This window comes from Aptenodytes patagonicus, chromosome 4, assembly GCF_965638725.1.
Source record: "Aptenodytes patagonicus chromosome 4, bAptPat1.pri.cur, whole genome shotgun sequence".
In the NCBI taxonomy this organism is placed as follows: domain Eukaryota; kingdom Metazoa; phylum Chordata; class Aves; order Sphenisciformes; family Spheniscidae; genus Aptenodytes; species Aptenodytes patagonicus.
This window is the reverse complement of record NC_134952.1, coordinates 46,558,363-46,577,518: the sequence shown is the minus strand read 5'-3', so window position 1 is coordinate 46,577,518 and position 19,156 is coordinate 46,558,363. Positions and strand designations below refer to the sequence as shown.

At 36.1% G+C, this 19,156-nt stretch overlaps 1 protein-coding gene across 4 annotated transcripts in view; it reads right to left on the bottom strand.

Moving 5' to 3' along the window:
* The window catches only part of FSTL5 (follistatin like 5), a 421,124-nt gene that overhangs the window by 314,066 nt on the left and 87,902 nt on the right, over positions 1 to 19,156 (bottom strand). For all 4 annotated transcript variants that reach the window (XM_076336585.1, XM_076336583.1, XM_076336586.1 and 1 more), the window contains exon 2: positions 17,909 to 18,047. In XM_076336585.1, the coding sequence (XP_076192700.1) occupies positions 17,909 to 18,031 (123 nt within the window). In that variant the 5' untranslated portion in view covers positions 18,032 to 18,047. The remainder of the gene's footprint in view (positions 1 to 17,908; positions 18,048 to 19,156) is intronic.

The window sequence follows — 19,156 nt, the reverse complement described above, 5'->3', positions numbered from 1 at the left end:
AAATGTATCAATGCAGAACATATTAGAATTGTAAAGAAGCACTTCTTGTGTGTCCAACAGACTGAATTCAATGTCAACTTTTCAAAGCACAGTGAATGAAAGTGGAGAAAATGTCAAATTTTCTGCAGTGTTTGTGAACTGAAAAAGATCATGGATGGCTGACCACAGAAATTGCTATTCTGGCAAATCATAAGTTATAAACTATTTGCAATATATATCAAACTAGGCTCTGTAAAGAAACTGATTTAACTATACACAGAAATGCTCTTGGAAGGTAAAAAGCACCTTTTCTTGTGCTGTTTTCTCTTTGTCTTAACACAGAAATAGTATCAATATATCTTAAAACATCCTAACATTTTGACATCATTGTTCAGAAATGACACGTTTGGTAAATAATGTTCCCATAGTATCACATTTTATTTAGAAAAAGGGCTTCATATTAGCAATAAGGGGAGTAGAGCAGGATGGTCAAAGGGACTCTTAATGTACAGTGATTCCACAGAACGTACACAGCTATTTATGAAAAAAGACCAGAGCTGATCTGTAAAGGTAGATAATATTCCAGGACTAATAAAACCCACCAGCTATTTTAGAAACAGTAAAGCTAGTTTCTTAGCCCCATTGAAATATGTATTATGTGCATTCTGTTTGTTTTTTCCCTTTTTGAAAGGAGAAGAGTTGATATTTTTAAACCATGGAAATTGCACATAGAAACAGATGGACTTCCACTTAATTCTGTGTTTTTAAAAGACAAACTACATACTTGTGTTGCATCTAGAACCTCACTCATCTCTCTGCCTGAATCATCTGCTGAGGATCTGGGCATGTGTCTGCCAGAGTGGGCTAGTGATAAAGCAGAGGAGCCTTATTTCCTTCTTGCAAAACTCAGACAAAGTCTTATTTTCCATGCTGGCTGTATTTGAAAAGTAGCTGCTGAATTAATGGAATTCTTAAAATAAACAAAGTGCTAATTAGTCTAAAACATATGGTAGATTGTCCTTGACATGTGACAAAAATTAAAATAATTTAATAAACATAAACCACTAATTACAGAAACTGATGAAAGAGGGAGTGCAAACTTATTTGCTTGATTAACATTTTGTAATGAAAATTTATCATTAGTCATATCATAAAATGTAGTTAAAATGCAGAAAATTAGTTTTGTGTTCATTCCCTTTAATGTTCATTCTGCAGTGGGGGTACTTTGTTACTATATAGTAACTTTTAAAAAATAATTAAAGGAATAAATGTTATTAAAGATAGCATTTCATTGAGAGAGGTACCAAGATAATCTATTTCTAATGTGTTGTTAAAACATATACAAGCTATGGTAGTTGAACAACAACATATTATCTTATATTAATACAACAGCTTTAATTACAAGAAAACCGAACTATACATGTACAGAAACTTTTTATTCATGGATGAAATAGTAGCGTGGTCACAGCCATAGAGAGCAAGCGCACATAGAACAAAAGACAATTTGGTAAACTATACTCAGAAGCAATTTGATCCATGACATTATGCTGAACATTTGTGTTTCAAAGAAGTTTCACAGAATCAGACTTCATAAGACTCTCAGCAACTGCAGCAGAATTGCAATTTAAACTAAAAATGCATGCAAAGCAGAAGCAACATTTACATTTGTAAAGCTACTCTGTTAAGTAGCAGTAAGCGAGGCCTTGCTTACTACAGTAAGGAAGAAAGAATGAGCAAAAAGTGATCCATTTTCCTGTTGTTCCTGTCAGAACACTATTTACTACAGAGAGCTTTGTAATTTAAGGTTTGCAACAGGATTCTTGCGCGGGTATTCTGCATACACAGCTCAGTCGTGTTAGAGATTGCCGGCATTTATGGCAGCAAATTCTGGGAAAATAATATTCCATAGGTTGTTCTTGTATCAATTAACTCACATGAATGTAAGACTGTGTGAAGGAAACAAGATGCAGAGCAAGGTGGCTAGGCAGAAATAAGGAAAAATATAAAGCTGTTGAAGTTTCAGAATTAATGACGTTCCCACAATTAGGTATTACTGGATATTACAGTCTTAGAGCAAGCCTTAGAGGCCTCTGGAGAAAATTTCAGGAATTCTTGAATTCATGAACCCTTATGAAAGAGATCCAACAGTATTTGGAAAGCCTAGATAAGAGAGTGAAAGATTCATTTCATTAAAAACAAAATAACAACAAAAAAACAAACCACAGAGGTGGGGGTGGGGGGAACTGTGAAATCTGCTGATTTGTTTCTTGATTTACTGATTTATGGCAGACCCAGGAAGGAGAGTATGAAGCAGCTGTTCTTTTTTGCATGCAGCAAATTGCAAACCCTCAAAGCAAAGAGGAAGCAGAGAAAAAATAAAGATATGCAAAAGTTCTACATCATCTTGTCTATGCCTATATGCTTTTAAGGAAAACTATCTCCAGGCCAGGCTTCAACAAAGCATGCTTTTTCTTCTGTCCACTTTCCATTCATAGAAGTTCTACACAAAGGCTAATCCACAGTTTTTCTATTTAGGCATGTCTGTGCATTAAGCAAATCACCTAGATGTGTTCGTAGGGCACATGCTAGTCTGAAAGGCAGCCTTGGACCACATAAAGCACAGCAGACAAAGCCTTCGTCCTCAAGGTGAAACAATTGCCCTGGGCTAAAGTTACAGTCTAACTCCTAATTTTCTTCAGTACCAACCGCATTGAAGTAGCTTCATGCTAATGTCACAGTAATATTGTATACACCAAATAGATTTCTGGAAACCCGATTACATTCTACAAAATAACACTTCTTTTCCAAAATAGGCAGAGAGAGAAAGATTAATGCATTTTAAAAGCAACAATTCTTCTGGTAGAATTATTCGTGATCCATGTGGACACATTTCCTAAAACTGCTGCCTAGTGTAAAAAGACCTGTGCAGCAGGCTGCTGGTAGCTCCCAAGGGAAAGAAGCACCCTAGCGTTAGGCCTACATGCCCTGGTTACTACTGCAGTTGAAAAGAAGTGAGTAGCTTTGATTTTTATCTTACCTTTAAATTCAAGGATTCTCATTTCACTAAATCATTGCTTTTTATTAGGATTGTAAAGTTTTCTATTGTCTTTTTATTTCCAATGTAAGACCTTGTCCAAGAGTAATCTTAAGGACTCTATGGGCCTAAGAAAAGAACAGGCAAAGGCCAAATATAGTCTTTCCTTCATTTTACTGAAGCAGAGAAGGACCTGTTTTCCAAATTTTGTGTTATTTAAAACGGAAAAATCAAATAAAATCTTCATGCTGACTTTAAGGATCAATTCTTCCACGGGCTGTTACCCTTCTATACTTACACTGCTTTCATTAGGACAATTGTCCTAAAACAACTGGCCACAGTTCTGAGCTGAATAGGAAAAGAATCAAAGGAACATGCATAGAAGCTTACTCTGGGTAAATTTTTTAGGCAGCTCACTCTTACAGAAATACAACATAACTATAGCTTCTGGTTCTTAATATGATGACTTCATACTTTGTTCTTTGATGACAGACCAAATACTTGTTAAATTTATAAGCAGCTTCATAGCACATGACAGAAAAAGGTTCTACCAATTTTATATGGCTGTGCAGCATTGCTGTTTTGATAATGCTTTAATCGTTAAAACACTTAATGCATGGTTTAAGTAATGGAAGAAGTATACACTTTTGCATTGAAACGTGTACCACTACGACTAAACCAGCTTATATACTGAAGAGTGTATAAGCCAATTTATGTAGTCAAATCCAGGCTACAACTCTCCTTAGCTAAGTTGGAGGAGCTATGAATGCTATGTAAGTGATGGCTACACAAAAGTAGATTACTGCTCTTTGTGCATATTTTGCATTAAACTTTAAATGCTCAGACATTCAGTGTAGAACTACTTTCCCATGTATGGACAGCATAAGACTTACTTTCTTCCAGCCTACAACAAAAGAAATGAGATAACACAGGATAGTTGGTAAGGTGCTGTAGATTAATATACTTATCTCATATAGCTCATAAGCTAATCATACTCAGTGTATATATTTATTTTAAAATTATCTGAGGACACTCCAGATTTGCGTAGACAAAGAAGGGGGAGAAAGATCTCCAAGAGGCAATATTTTAGCATACTGAATTATCACTGGAAATTCTAAGGGACAGTATTTAATGGGTATTCTATTATCTTTCTCCTCATGTGAGCTCCTAAAACCCCAGGTACCCTCACAATTACTGAAAAGAATTATATTTCCTGACAATATAGTGTTATTTTTTTCCAAAAAAAAACAGTACAGATGGATCTTAGCTGCACAATTCCCATTGACATTAATGGGAGTAATTTGCCTAAAACCCCTATTCGTTTGTTTTTTTTTTTTAAATTTCAGAGATGGTTTTTAAGGGTAATTTTCTAAAGTGTAATTTTCTAAAAACCGCATAATGTGCATTGCATTTTATTATTCAGCCTGTCTGAGGCTCATTCAAATCTTATCTTTCCTCTGCAAATTTTTGTCTAGATAAAAGAAAATCTGCAGCAAGAATGACAATTAGAGAGTATAGACACAAGAGCGTCAACATCAATTACCTTCTTACAATCCAGGAATGCAAGTAATATTTAGTCTGTGTTAGGACATAATTATGGGTAAAACTATAGTGTATCTACCAGTATTGATTAAAACCAATATGCTGAGAAGTTTCTAGGAATAATATTTTGTTTCTACCATTCATCTTACAAAGGCAGATAAAGTAGTGTTGCAAATGAAAAGAGAAGTTCATGATATGAATATTAATCAGTCGCACCTGCCCTTTTGTAAAGTGTTCAACTATATATTTGAGGAATACGTTCATTTTAACCAGAGGTTTGATGAAAGGTTATACCATATTACCCACTGTGTGACATTTAAGAAACTAAAAAATAAAATTAAGATTTTTTTTCTATTGAATCTTAGAAAATTCAAGATTAGCTCAGTCTTTGATTGTTGAATTTCAACTAACTTTTCAAAATGAATCATGAAGTAAAGCTACATACACTACAGATATACCAACAATTGGTTACAGTCTCCCTACTGTGAAGTAGGCAATGTATTGTAAAACTTTTAGATATTTTTCTCTTGGAGTTCATGTTGGAAGCAAGTAGCTTTTAAAAAAAAATGCAGAGAGCTGAAATAACAATTCAGTAAATATCTGAAGTTCTAATCTAATTGATAATATTGTATTTTTTAATTATAGTTCCTTCTTTATATATTAAAAAAAAATCTATTTTTCTTCCCTGCCCCAGACTGATACTAGGGGTATAAATATATATATATATTTATATACATAGGTATTAAATACCCTATTTTACAGCTAAAATAGGGTTTGGTTTTAATAATAAACTATGAATAATGTCTTGCAAACATTTCCTTGTACCAAACCAAAGACTTTCACTGCATTCTATCTAATGATGGAGTAGATATCAGGAAGCAGTCACTAAAGGAGAAGACAGATGTATCCAAATGACAAACTCTGTTCTTTACTAATTGTTAATAATAAACCACCAAGGAAATGATTTGAAAATATTAAGGTATAGAAAGTATTTGAAGACGCAGTAATTTTTTTGAAAGACATGCTTTACTCATGCCCCAGTTACAGGAGGAATGAAAGAATACAGAAATAAATGGGAGGCCTTTATATGGAAAGTCAGACTGGCTAATGCAATGGTTTCTCAGACCTTTAAAAAACCCCACAAACTATCAGTTACAATGGGATTGGTCTTTCACAATTTTTAGGATCAGCTTATTGTAATACAGTAGTTACTATTAATTTTAACGTAACTTTTTATCCAGTAGAATTGTTACATTAAATGATGTAACACCAAATAATGTTAGATATACCAACAAAGTTGAATAAATTCTATTAAGATAATGTAATATTAATTCTGTATTACTTGCATTGATGTATGAGTATAATCCTCAGGTAAGAGTAATAGAAATTAATAGCATTTCCATGAACCACTCTAGAGAATGGAAGATTGTGCTGATGCCTCAGGAGAGTGATAGACCTTACTTCTCCTTAGAAATTACACTTGAATTAGAGGCTGTTTATTCCAGATTACACACCCAGAGTTACAGACTGTACATTAAACAAATGACTGATAATTTTTGTTTACTTTGTTTTCACAGGAAGAAGGGACATAGAAGGAATAAGCTTGTTAGATTTTTCTTGTTTCAAATTAACATTTTGTTACAATGCATTGAGTAGGGGAATTCAATTACAAAAAGTTATTTGACAGAATTAACAAAGAACATTAAGCAGATATTATTAATATCATGCAATATTAAAGAAATATTTATTGATATTATACTTAGTTCATATAAATGTACTGTTCATACATTGCATTGTTCATGCATTACATGTTCATTTATATGAACAGTATAAATGTAGCATAGTTAAATTGCATTAAATGAAAACTTAAAAATGCCGGAGCTAAAAAGACATGCCAAGTGAAACAATAATCTCTTGCTCATCTCTTGGATCACTTTCAACAAGATCAAATAGTAACTTTTTTTTATTATTAAGTTTGGGAGATCTTTGGTTTAACTTTTATGTTTTAGGCTTTAAACTTTCATGTTCTTAAAAGCATTTAAGCATAGTCGTATCAATGCATAACAATCAAAACAGACATAATTAAGACATCTTTTAATTAAGCTCTTATTAGACTTTCCATTTTCTGTGTATGTCAGGCCTGAGCAGAGCTACCAAAACCTTTAATGTTTTCAGTGGGCATCTTAATGTTTTGCCCCATTATTTGAAGGGCAAATAAAATCAGTGTTTTGGAGGGGTTTTTTGCAGGTTGTTTTGTTTTGCTTGGTTGGGGTTGGTTTTTTATTTATTGTTGTTGCTGCTGCTGATGTTTGGTTTTATTTATTTATTTATGGAAAATAAATCTGAAACTGGAAAACATCACATTCCCTTTTGGTTGAAGGGATTTGAGCATACTGATGGATGTAGTGTTCTTGTCTGGTAAGATTTACCATGGAATCAGTTATCAGAAACAGATAAGTAGTCCAGCTCAGGGCATTCTATATGACCCCACCAGCAAATAGAAAAGAGGAAGAGTAAAAATAAGATGTCATGACAACTATTGTAATCTATGCAGAGTCACCCTACCCGGAACTGGGGGCACTTTAAGGTAAGCGTAAGACTACTTCAGTAACAAAAGTCCACAAGGTAAGAGGACAGAAGTCTATGAGACTTTCTTACTGATATTTTGCTTTATAAGCAATGGAAATAAAGTTACAAACTGAATTTTCCAGTTACAAAACTCTCAAAAGGAAAGACTGCTGAAGAAAACTAAATAAAATATTCCTAAACCTAATATACATAAACATAGATCTATGTTTCTTACCATGGCTCCTTTGCAAAGCTTTCAAATGAAAAAAATTAAGCTGATCAGGAAAATAAATGCTAGAGAAATAGCTTACATATTGTAATACCAAATACTTTTACTGCCAGGTAACAAAAGCCATGGTTCACATGAAGTATAGATGGGTTGCTTAACCTGACACCTTGCTAACGTGAGATGAGGACAGTTGATATTGTGAAAGCAAAAAAAAAGTATAGTAGCATTTCATCAAATATGGTTTTATCCAAGACATATCAGATTTGTGCTCCCACTGCACATCATTGTCAGTAAAGTTATCACAGTTCAAAATTACTGCTGAAAAAATAACTAGGACAAATTAATCAATGAAGAAAAAAGTTAAAACTAGTGAGATACTTTCCTAGTGTTAAAAAGAGATATTCTTTTTCTGAACTTGTTTTTCTACCATACAAAGTATAGGACTGAAAGTCTTAAGGATGTTTTAAACTATAGATATTGAAAAGAGACATGGATATAAAACCTAATATTTACTCAATCTCATTGGAGCCAATTTAAAAGGAGTCTAATTGTACACAAATATTGTACTTTAATTTTATACTCAAGCCCAATTCAATTAACAGTTTTCTTACAAAACATTATTGCTATATGTCAATGCTGCATTTACTCAGATGGGAATATAACACTGTATGGATGCACAGTATACTGGCATTTAAAACAAATGTTTAAAGTCCATAATTATTTTCATTTCAAAACAGAATTTAAATAGCTAATTAGAATCAGAATGGTGAAAAATGAACCATAAACTAAGTGGATTGTTATTTAGTTAAAAAAATGAGGCTGGGGTACATCCCAGTTTGTCTGCACACCAATAAAGCTATTCTACATCATGTTCATTATTTAATAATATTTGTATATTGATTTTTGCATATTATTTTTCACATTATTAACACTGTGTATGCTACAGGACATTACTTTCATTTTAACAAACCAGGATAATAAAGGTCAATAAAGATAATAAAATACATCTTCTAGATAATGAAAATAGGTATTAAATCCTTGGAAAAATGACTGGAAAAAAAACCCAGTTGAAAAGAATAAAATAAAACATTTGGCTGATAGGGGGAAAAAAAAAAGAGATTGAATTATATACAGAGTAGTGTTGAGGAACTGAAGAATAAGAGACAGCAAGGAAGGCATGGAAAAGAGCCAGATCTCATAAACTTATAGAATCACAGAATCATTAAGGTTGGAAATGACCTCTAAGATCATCGAGTCCAACCGTCAACCCAACACCACCATGCCCACTAAACCATGTCCCTAAGTGCCTCATCTACACGTCTTTTCAATACGTCCAGGGATGGTGACTCAACCACTTCCCTGGGCAGCCTCTTCCAATGCTTGACAACACTTTCAGTAAAGAAATTTTTCCTTACATCCAATCTAAACCTCCCCTGCCGCAACTTGAGGCCATTTCCTCTCGTCTTATCACTAGTTACTTGGGAGAAGAGACCAACACCCACCTCGCTACAACCTCCTGTCAGGTAGTTGTAGAGAGCGATGAGGTCTCCCCTCAGCCTCCTTTTCTCCAGGCTAAACAGTCCCAGTTCCCTCAGCCGCTCCTCATAAGACTTGTTCTCCAGAGCCCTCACCAGCCTCGTTGCCCTTCTCTGGACACGCTCCAGCACCTCAACGTCCTTCTTGCAGTGAGGGGCCCAAAACTGAACACAGTATTCGAGGTGCGGCCTCACCAGGGCCGAGTACAGGGGCACCATCACTTCCCTACTCCTGCTGGCCACACCATTTCTGATACAGGCCAGGATGCCATTGGCCTTCTTGGCCGCCTGGGCACACTGCCGGCTCATGTTCAGCCGGCTGTCAACCAGCACCCCCAGGTCCTTTTCCGACAGACAGCTTTCCAGCCACTCTTCCCCAAGCCTGTAGCGCTGCATGGGGTTGTTGTGGCCCAAGTGCAGGACCCGGCACTTGGCCTTGTTGAATCTCATACAGTTGGCCTGGGCCCATCGATCCAGCCTGTCCAGGTCCCTCTGCAGAGCCTTCCTACCCTTGAGCAGATCAACACTCCCGCCCAACTTGGTGTCGTCTGCAAAATTCCTGAGGGTGCACTCAATCCCCTCATCCAGGTCATCAATAAAGATATTGAACAAGACCGGCCCCAAAACTGAGCCCTGGGGAAGACCGCTTGTGACCGGCCACCAACTGGGTTTAACTCCATTCACCACAACTCTCTGGGCCCGGCCGTCCAGCCAGTTTTTGACCCAGCGCAGAGTCCACCTGTCTAAGCCGTGAGCCGCCAGCTTCTCTAGGAGAATGCTGTGGGAGACGGTGTCAAAGGCCTTGCTGAAGTCCAGGTAGACCACATCCACAGCCTTTCCCTCATCCACTAGGTGGGTCACCTGGTCATAGAAGGAGATCAGGTTGGTCAAGCAGGACCTGCCTCTCATGAACCCGTGCTGGCTGGGCCTGATCCCCTGGTTGTCCCGCTCATGCCTTGTGAGCGCCCTCAAGATGAACCGCTCCATAATCTTCCCTGGCACCGAGGTCAGGCTGACAGACCTGTAGTTCCCCGGACCCTCCTTCTGGCCCTTCTTGTAGATGGGCATTCACATTGGCAAGCCTCCAGTCATCCCGGACCTCCCCCGTTAACCAGGACTGCTGATAAATGATGGAGAGCGGCTTGGTGAGCTCCTCTGCCAGCTCCCTCAGCACTCTTGGGTGGATCCCACCCAGTTATGTTGCAACACGCACTTCAAGTGTCTGGCCTCTTTCATTATCTTAGAAATCCAAACTGCACAAATTTGAACAGGAGCAAATCATCCCAAGTAATACATAAAACAAATCTCTTCTGGCTTTGTTTTGCTACTACTGTGATTGCAATTTGTGATGATGATTTGCCATTGTAATAGAATATGAAAAAAATATACTCATCAAGAATCTGAAATGATAGCTGATACAGATTGTGTTTGCATCAACTCCCAAACACCAGAAAGGCCCAAAACCCATTCTCTTATCTTATCTATTCAGAGGCTAACTGGAAATCCTCTTCCTACAAAGCAATGTGAGAAGATCAAGCTGAGTACTGTAGAAGATAATTACACCACCTCCATACACCACTACTTCATATTTTATTCCTTGTTGCCAAGCTGACACATGGAATTAAAAAGGCAATGTTAATCAAAAAGCTAGATCATAGATGTGGATCTCATCATCCCTGAAAATAATTGGGTGAGATTAATCTTTTCCACAGTGGTGATTTTCAGTAACAGGAACACAAAAGATAGGTACAGCAAGAGGTTCAGTGCAATGGTAAAGATGCACCTTTTCTCCCTTGCTAGCCCCATAGACTTGACTAAAAGTTTATAGCTAGGTGTTGCTAATGAGTTAGCAATGAAAGCATCAGCAGACAGCCTCAAAGAAAAACTTCATACTTGCCTTAAGTCCAGACTCTGACATCCTTTTTTTTTCCCCCACAATGAATTACTAGTTGGAAGAAGGACTACAGAAGAAATTTTACAGGCAACTTTCCTAAGACTTCTTCAAAAAATGCTTTGAACATGTAGGAAGAAATAGTAAAAATAACATGTTTAATTGATATCAGCTTATTCATATACAATGATTGTAATGGGACTTAAAAAAATTAGCCATGCCTTTTGAATGCTATTGCCCACAGGAAAAAGCAGATTAGAATGCAGAACATATTCCCTCTCCCTGAGAAAAGTAAAATAAAATAAACAATGTTTCATAAGACTTCTTGACTACAGTTAGACAAATGATTAAGAGGGGAAAAAAAGAAAAAGCAGGTCTTGTTACTTAAATGAAATCCTGGAATTTGCCTAGGACATAGGTACTCTGTTCAGGGAACCTCAGAAGGAAGAAAATTCTCTTGTTACCTTAGAGCTGAGAGCAACATTGACATGCTCAGGAAAAGCTCTGTTCTTAGTCCTCAGAATTCACTGCTGCATCTTACTGCAATAGATTTTTTTTACCCTCTCTGTCTCTGGGACAGAGGATTTCACAGGATCAAATTTTATGACTTCTCAGATTCTGCAGGCAAACAGACTTTCCAGATAAACACTGTGAACTATAAATCTCAGGTTGTTTGTAGACCAGACCACACAAGGAAAGCTCAGGCTATTTTTGAATCCTGAAGTACTACCTTCTGTGCATTTCTTTCTTGGCTATGATACCCTAAATGAACATAAAATCATTGAACACTCAGACTGTCTGTATTTTACAGGTGTTTCATTATAATACAAAATGTGCTATTAGTTGAGGGAGAAGTTTTATAACCTCTGGGCAAAAACCTAACTGCAGAACATGTATTCTATGCTTTGTGCTTACACATTCAAATTTGGCTTTAATAAACTGGGAGAACATGCTTATACCACTATATGTTTCTTCTCTTGCTTTGTTTCATTCAGACAAAGTCATTATTGCCTAAACACCTCTAAACTGGACCTAATTCCAATCTAACCTAAACACCTCTGAACTGACCTAATCCTGAGGCCTAAATTAATGAGAATCAGAGTTGAACTGCCTAACTTAACAGCAAACAGCAATGGTAAGAAGGGAGGCAGGGAGAAAAAGGGAAAGAAGCAGGTTTTTCACAGGAAGTTAGAAGAAATATTTTAGCCTGGAGAAATAACAGAGACAACAGTGACTGCTGCACATCTGACTCAGATCCCATTAGCCCTTTGGTAAAACAAGACAAAATAAGGGCAAGGCTGGAAACAGTTTGAATCAATATGGCAAAATCAGTTGTTAGAAGTCCATGAGAGCTGTTAAAAGCATGTCCCCTTTGCTGTACCCTCTATATCCACCTGCTCAGTTGGACAAAAAGCTCTTTCCTGATTGAAGTTCCTGCCCAGGCCCAGGCTGAATTCCAAATTTTCTCGATTCTTCCCTCTCTGCTTTACCCAGATTCCCCTGATTGTTGCTCTTCCTACCCCCACCCACTCTCCTGGGCCAGTGCTTGCTCTTAGTTAGGCATTACAACCCTGACTATAATGAATGTAATGGTCTTAACTCCATAAGATCAGAATTGGGCCTAAGTAAAAGGTATCCAGGTGACGATGACTAAATCAGCAATTTTCACTGATTGTCCCTTGAGACTGAAAACAAACAACTCTCAACCCATAATGATATCATTCACAATAAGGCACTGTTGTTAATATTCCCCGCTAAATAGTATGACTCATGTGGCTTGCAGAGGAGGGTTGTGCGTGCATGTATTAGATATGCAGACTTGGCATGCTCTAGAATACACATATGAATTTACAGACTATATTCCATATTTCTTAGTCTCTGGCAGAGAATGAGAAACCAACAGTCAGCACTCTGTTGGCTGCCGCCTTCCTGTTTATACCTGGAAATCTCAGAGCATACACTTTTTCACTGAAGACATTGCATAAACATTGCTCTCTGTCAGAGCCATGCAAATTACAAGAAGAAAATTCATTAGGATGCTAGAAGTACTTCCTAATGATTTCAGGTGGGAACGTAGGTATTAACAAGTAGCTTACAATACTTCAGCAGCAATGCAAGAAGACTCCCAAATGAAAAGTCCCTTACAAACTTTTCCAGTGCTTTGACAAATGAAGAACCAAGGATTAACTGGCATGACAAGAAATTCACATGTTGTTCAGACATAGCCTAATATTTTTCAGCATAACCATGTAAGTGTAAGCCATGGCAGTCTAACAACAGAAGGGGACTGGAAATAAAATTTTCAGGAGTGCTTTGTAACATTCTTTCTCCATTCTAGTTCAAGCCAACTCAGCTCTTCCTGGTTTTGACTATTTCATATATAAACCATGCAGTCAAACATTTGATCTTCATGGCCTTTATAATGGCCATGATAATGAGCATGATTATAATTATAATTTGGGCCATAATTATAATTTAGGTGTGAACTGCTGCAAGTTCTTAGAGGTATATTTTAAAAATTATTACAGGTTTTTTGTTAGAAAATTTCCAGAAAAATAAACTAATACTTGAAAGTCAGCAGCTCATTGTATGTACTGGATATTAAAAATTCCACTGTAATACTAGAGCAGTTCCAACTAATGTATAACATCAGAAAACCATTCAAAGTGGAAACTTTTCATCAATACAGCATATGATAAATTAGAAAGTCTACTTAAGAATAATCTGTTAATTCCTACAGATCGAGTTAAACACACAAAAAGACATTTCTACATGGTAAGAAATTGCTGCATATTTAAAGGATATAAAGAGCAAGGCTGGGAAATCGGCAATATCCACAGCCCTAGATCTAACTTTTGGTTAGTGTCAAAACATGGCAACTTCACATACCATCAGACTGCGCTGGCATTAGCTAAGGAAACCTTGCAGTCCAGACTCAGAAGTTGGTTATCTATATACTTAAAGCATATTTTACTATGATTTTCTGCATAGTTTTAACAAAAAAAAATGTAATATTGGAGACTGAAAAATAGTGGTTTAAATTGCTAGTGAAAATGCTGGTTTCTTAAAGGCAGCACAATTATCTTCTAAGGAAAAACTGGATGCAGGCTCTCACACACTGCACCACTGAAAATTTCTATCAGTAATACCAATTCTCCTAGTTATTTCCACCACTGAAGAAGGATATGAGTTCCATACAACTGTAAATTGGAGAATTAAATCAGCTATATGTTCTATCCTATCTAAAGTAACGTAAGATATTGCCATATAATTGTTAAAGTATCTGTCCTCATATTTAGTCTATTATAAACAATCTCAAAAAACCCAAAAAATTCACAGAAACCAAGAACACAGACAATGCCATCAGTGGAGGAGGATAATGATATATTTGAATATTCTGTTACTGGAAAAATGTATGTTCATAGTCCTTCTCTGAATTCAACATAAATATACACAGAAACCCGAAAACTCATGAAGGCAATCTCTTAACTGAAGGTTCTCTAATCTCTAAACTGGAGCTTTAGGTAATTTTTTAGAGCTCCCTAAAGAGCCGGCTGACTTATCCAGCAAAACATGCTGGGACTTCCTTGTGACCTACCTGCATGGCCTGCTTTCCTGTGCAAACCGGGATGTGAGGAACCACACAGCTCTCAATCACATCCCAACATAAAGTTACCAAACAACCAAACTACATAACTCCTGGGCCTGAAAATTAGTAAAAAGCTACAGGCTAAATAGCCTTGTATGAGAACAGTGGAGTGAAGATGTGGATAAATGATGTATAAAACATTAATAAACCCTGATATGTACTATTAGTCCTCTGAAACAGATTAAACATTTCAACTGTCTCAATTAAGTTATACAAGTTGAATTATTTGTTGCAGGTAAATGATAAATATCATTCAAGAGAGGTGTCTTCATTAACTATTGAAGACAGAGGATTTTTGGAAGTTGGGGGGAAGGGACAGAACAAAGATAGATAATATCAATGTTTTTCTAAGTAAAATTATTTCAAAAGGTTTTTTCACTATTATCACATTTAGATTTTCTAATAAGATTTTGTAAATCTTTTTAAAAAGATTTTATAAAACTCTTTTTCTGAATATTTTTTAAAAATTTTCTAAAAAGGTTTTTCTAAAAATCTCTTTAAATCTTTTTAATTTTCATCAGCAAAATTCCACAACTATTAGTTGACTACATAAATTGTAAAAAAAAATCTAAATTAATTATATTTTATTATATGTAATTATTAATTATGTATTATAATGAGTCACCTAGTCACAGAACGGTTGAGGATGAAAGGGACCTCTGGAGGTCACCTTGTCCAACCCCCCTGCTGAACCATGGTCACCTAGAGGTTGCCCAGGACTATATCCAGTCAGCTTTTGAATATATCCAAGGAGGAAGACTCCACAAGCTTTCTGGGTAACCTGTTCCAGTACTCAGTCACCCTCACAGTGGGGGGGGGGGGGGGGGGGGGGGAAGTATCCTTATGCATAAAGCTTTTCCTTATTTTTAAAGCTTTTTCCTTATGCATGTTTTTCCTTACGTGTTCAAACTATCATGCATTCAGACTAAATGCCTACTTGTAATTTCTGTGCATGAGGAGCTGAATTTGTTCATAATCCCTCTTAAGACAACAAAACCTTTATGATATGAATGCCTGTTCTCACCATGAACACAATTATTTTTTCAAGATAATACCTAAGATAATACCTAAGTACCAACAGGATTGTTTTTCCCTGCAGTCTGACATTTGGAGTTGCTCTGTTTGGACTACTGTCCAAGTCAGATAAATTCCCCTTTATCAAAGCAAGAGTGATTACTTTTTTTTTCCCCTCCTAATCTTTGCACTCATAAACTTGCATACATATTGCTTGATCAAAGCAAATATGACTCCGCTGATATTCATTATCATCTTCTGCTTGTAATAGGTATTCTACTTGCATAACTTAATCTAAGCACTTGATATATTAAGTGTTTGATTGAAGCAGAAAGTCTCCTTTACCATATTATTTACGTTTTGAGTATGTGTATCTGTGCCAGAACTGGTTTTAAAAATAGACTTTAGAAAAGTTTTGCATTCCTATTTTTTTATACTAACACATATTCATAATACCAAAAGCTGAACTATACTAAACCTTTTTTCATCTAGACATATTGCCTAGAAAAAAACCCCACCATATTTTCTTTGCTTTTCAGAATAAATTTTTATATAATGTTTTTATTATTCTTTTTCCTGTTTCTTTATTTTTTTTCCTAGCATTCATTTTCTTTCCCTTAAAGCTTTATCTTCTTTTAAAAATACAAAGTCTATTTGCAGGATGTGCCATTTGCTTTTGTTCTGTATGTATGTTTTTATATATGTTTTTCAAAAACTTGTAAGGAAGGAAAAATAGAGGAAAAGTCTCTCTACCTTTCATATGTATTTATATGTGTATGTGGACACAGGCATATGTGTATGTGTGGTCCCCCAATATTAAACTTGAAATGTTTATGGCAGCCTATTCCAAGTATTATATGAGAGTTATTAGAGGATTAGAGGTATTATTAAGGAACAGCAACATACTTTTAGTTTCATACACAATCTAACATTAATGTCAGGGATGATCTAAATCTCAGAAATGGTGTTCACTATACTTCATGTCCTGCCCTTGATTCTTCTCACATTCTTCACGGTTTTGTTTTGGGTTTTTTTTTGTATGTGTGATTTCTCTCTCACATGGTTCATTCCATGTTTCCGTTACTAGTCTCTCCATTCCTTCTAGATTTCAAAGTATTTTTCTTGCACTATTTTGTTGTATTTTGTTTAAAGCTGACAAATGGAAGTAACTGATGAGACAAGTTTCCGATTTTGCAAAATACTCAGTGTGAACACCTGAGTGCTTATACAGTAACGTATTTCCTTGACTGGGGCCTGATGCATTCTTTATTCTGATTGAACAACATTCCCTAGAGGATGTACAACTTTATAATGAAATTTAAATTTTAATATTTTATTTTTCTTCTGTTAGAAACTTTCTGTATTTAACATACATAGTGTAAAATAATCAGCTAATAGGCAAATATTTTATTCGTTTGAGCAGAACTCAATTATCAGTTCCTCCTCCTTATAAGCTGAGATAGAATCACATGATATTGGATCTTTTTTTTTCAAACTGAGGACCAAGAGGAAATAGCTTTTGTATTTTGTAAAAAGTACTGAGAAATTAAACTAGCCAGATCCTGAAACATTAATAGAAACTAATATTTAGAGTTTCTGCTATAATTCAGACTTTCTAGTTGAAGCACCCAGATTCAGAAGAAGGGGGAAAAGAAGGTTTTTTTATCACTTTTGTTGGCCTGATTGTAGGCCTTAAGGCTTCTCAGATGTTGCTCCCATGACTACCATGCCAAGAAGAAACTAAGAAGTTGATCAGATCTATGCTAGCTTCAGACAGCCCGTGGAGATATTAGAGCCCTGTTCCTTGTTTTACAGAACCACCACAGCAGTTTTCCTTCCAGCTACCAGAAGAAGAGCAGGATTTGTTAGCTGACAACTGTTTTTGGAGTCCTGGATTCATGACAAAGGTGTAGCAGGTGTGCAAAATTTGAATGGCATATAGTGCTTCAAGCTGGGAAACCCAATATCTCAGGAAACATCTGCATTATGCTGTGGTTCAAAGCTCCTAAATTCAGCAAGCACTGTGAACATCTACCTCATGCAGACAAGTTTTTGTTGATCAGTTAACTTCAACACCATACTGCTTTGACAGGCAGTTCCCCTGGTTGCTGCTTGGTCTGAAATCCAGTGAGTACTGGGACAAGTCGCTGCCCTAAGCAGATGCTGACAGTTGCTTTAAGAGACAACCTCTCCTGTCTCTCTCTCTGAGTTTCTGTTGATATTCATAATCTCTAGTTTGTGAAACTAGAACAGAGCTTAGCTCACTGTCTTTGAAAGATCTCTGGGCTTTCAAATCAAAACAGCTCCTGTTTACTTGTCAAATCAAGTCTATATTTTTGCAGGCGTTGTTACTGAAAAAGTTATTTTCTGAACATTACTCCAATAAACACAAACAAGACAAGGCTGGTGTATAATTTATCCCTTGATCATGGAAGAAAAGCCAGAAGTGCTGGAAAATAATCTGTACCTTGTGGCGTAATCTTACTAGAGGCTGATAGGGCCTAAAGTCGTATCCTTCCTTGGCTGGCCACCCATCTGCTCCCAGCAAAATGCATCCAAGAAGTAAAACAGCTGACCACCTCATAAACATCTTTACAGGTCTGTTCCTGTCAAAATAAAATGTAAAAGTTCAGTGACAGACTGCAATATTACTTTGGCACAAGTCATATAATAAAAGTTTACAATACTGATATTCCATTTGTGGACTTGAATAAATATAATACAAATAGGGTAATCCATCTGGCACAACAGCAAAAAGAAAAAGAAAAAAAGGTAGTAGTATTTGGGACCACAATATCAATTCAGTTGTGCTGAACTGAGCATTTTCTTATCGCTTTTCAATACTCATATGAGAGGTTCACTGAAGAAACAACCAGGAAAAGCTTCAGAAAAGATAGGACATAACTGAAAAACAGTGATGAACAATTCAACACTGTTTTCCTCAAATGAAGAAAAAAGATGATCATCAATGACATACATGTTCATCAACTTTTTCTTTTAAATACAGTCTCCGGTGGTGCACTGTTCACAACCTAAAAGTGTAAAATATCTAGCATACGTCTATTATTATCTTTATCTTACTAGCACTGAAGTCTAAAATGTAAGCAAAGCACTGTATTTTCTGCCAACGCTCTGGAGGAATTTTTAAATTGCATTATTGAAATTATGTATAGTCTATATGCTTTATTGCATATGTCAGCATTATAAGATTATTTCCAGTCTATTAAGTAAACTCCCCAAATCTTGTCCCAGAATTCATTGCAATCAAGCACAAAATTCAGGGTAGATTATTTGAAAAATTTTTCTTTGATTGGTTTGGGTTTTCGATTGTTTCTGTTTCAGAATCCCACAAGCTGTGTTACAGATGACCTGAACTGACAAAGCGCTACCATGGTAAATGCACCAGCATTCTATTACTTGTTAGAAACAAATCCAAAATAGCAAATGACATCTTTAAGAAATGTTAGGTCACAGGACACTTCAGGAAACTATGTAAATACTTTTGTATTAGGACTAATGACATTTAGTGAATGTTGTTTGTCTTCAGAAATAGTTGTTTCAAAAGCTGGTTTTGGTACAGTTTTGTGCATATGTATTGCTTCATACTTGTCTAATGCTGGTTTATGATTAGCAAGAAAAATATTGTCATCCCAGAGGAGACTTTGCAATAATTCTTAACAGATATTTCATTACATTGCAAGATAGTGTATTTTAC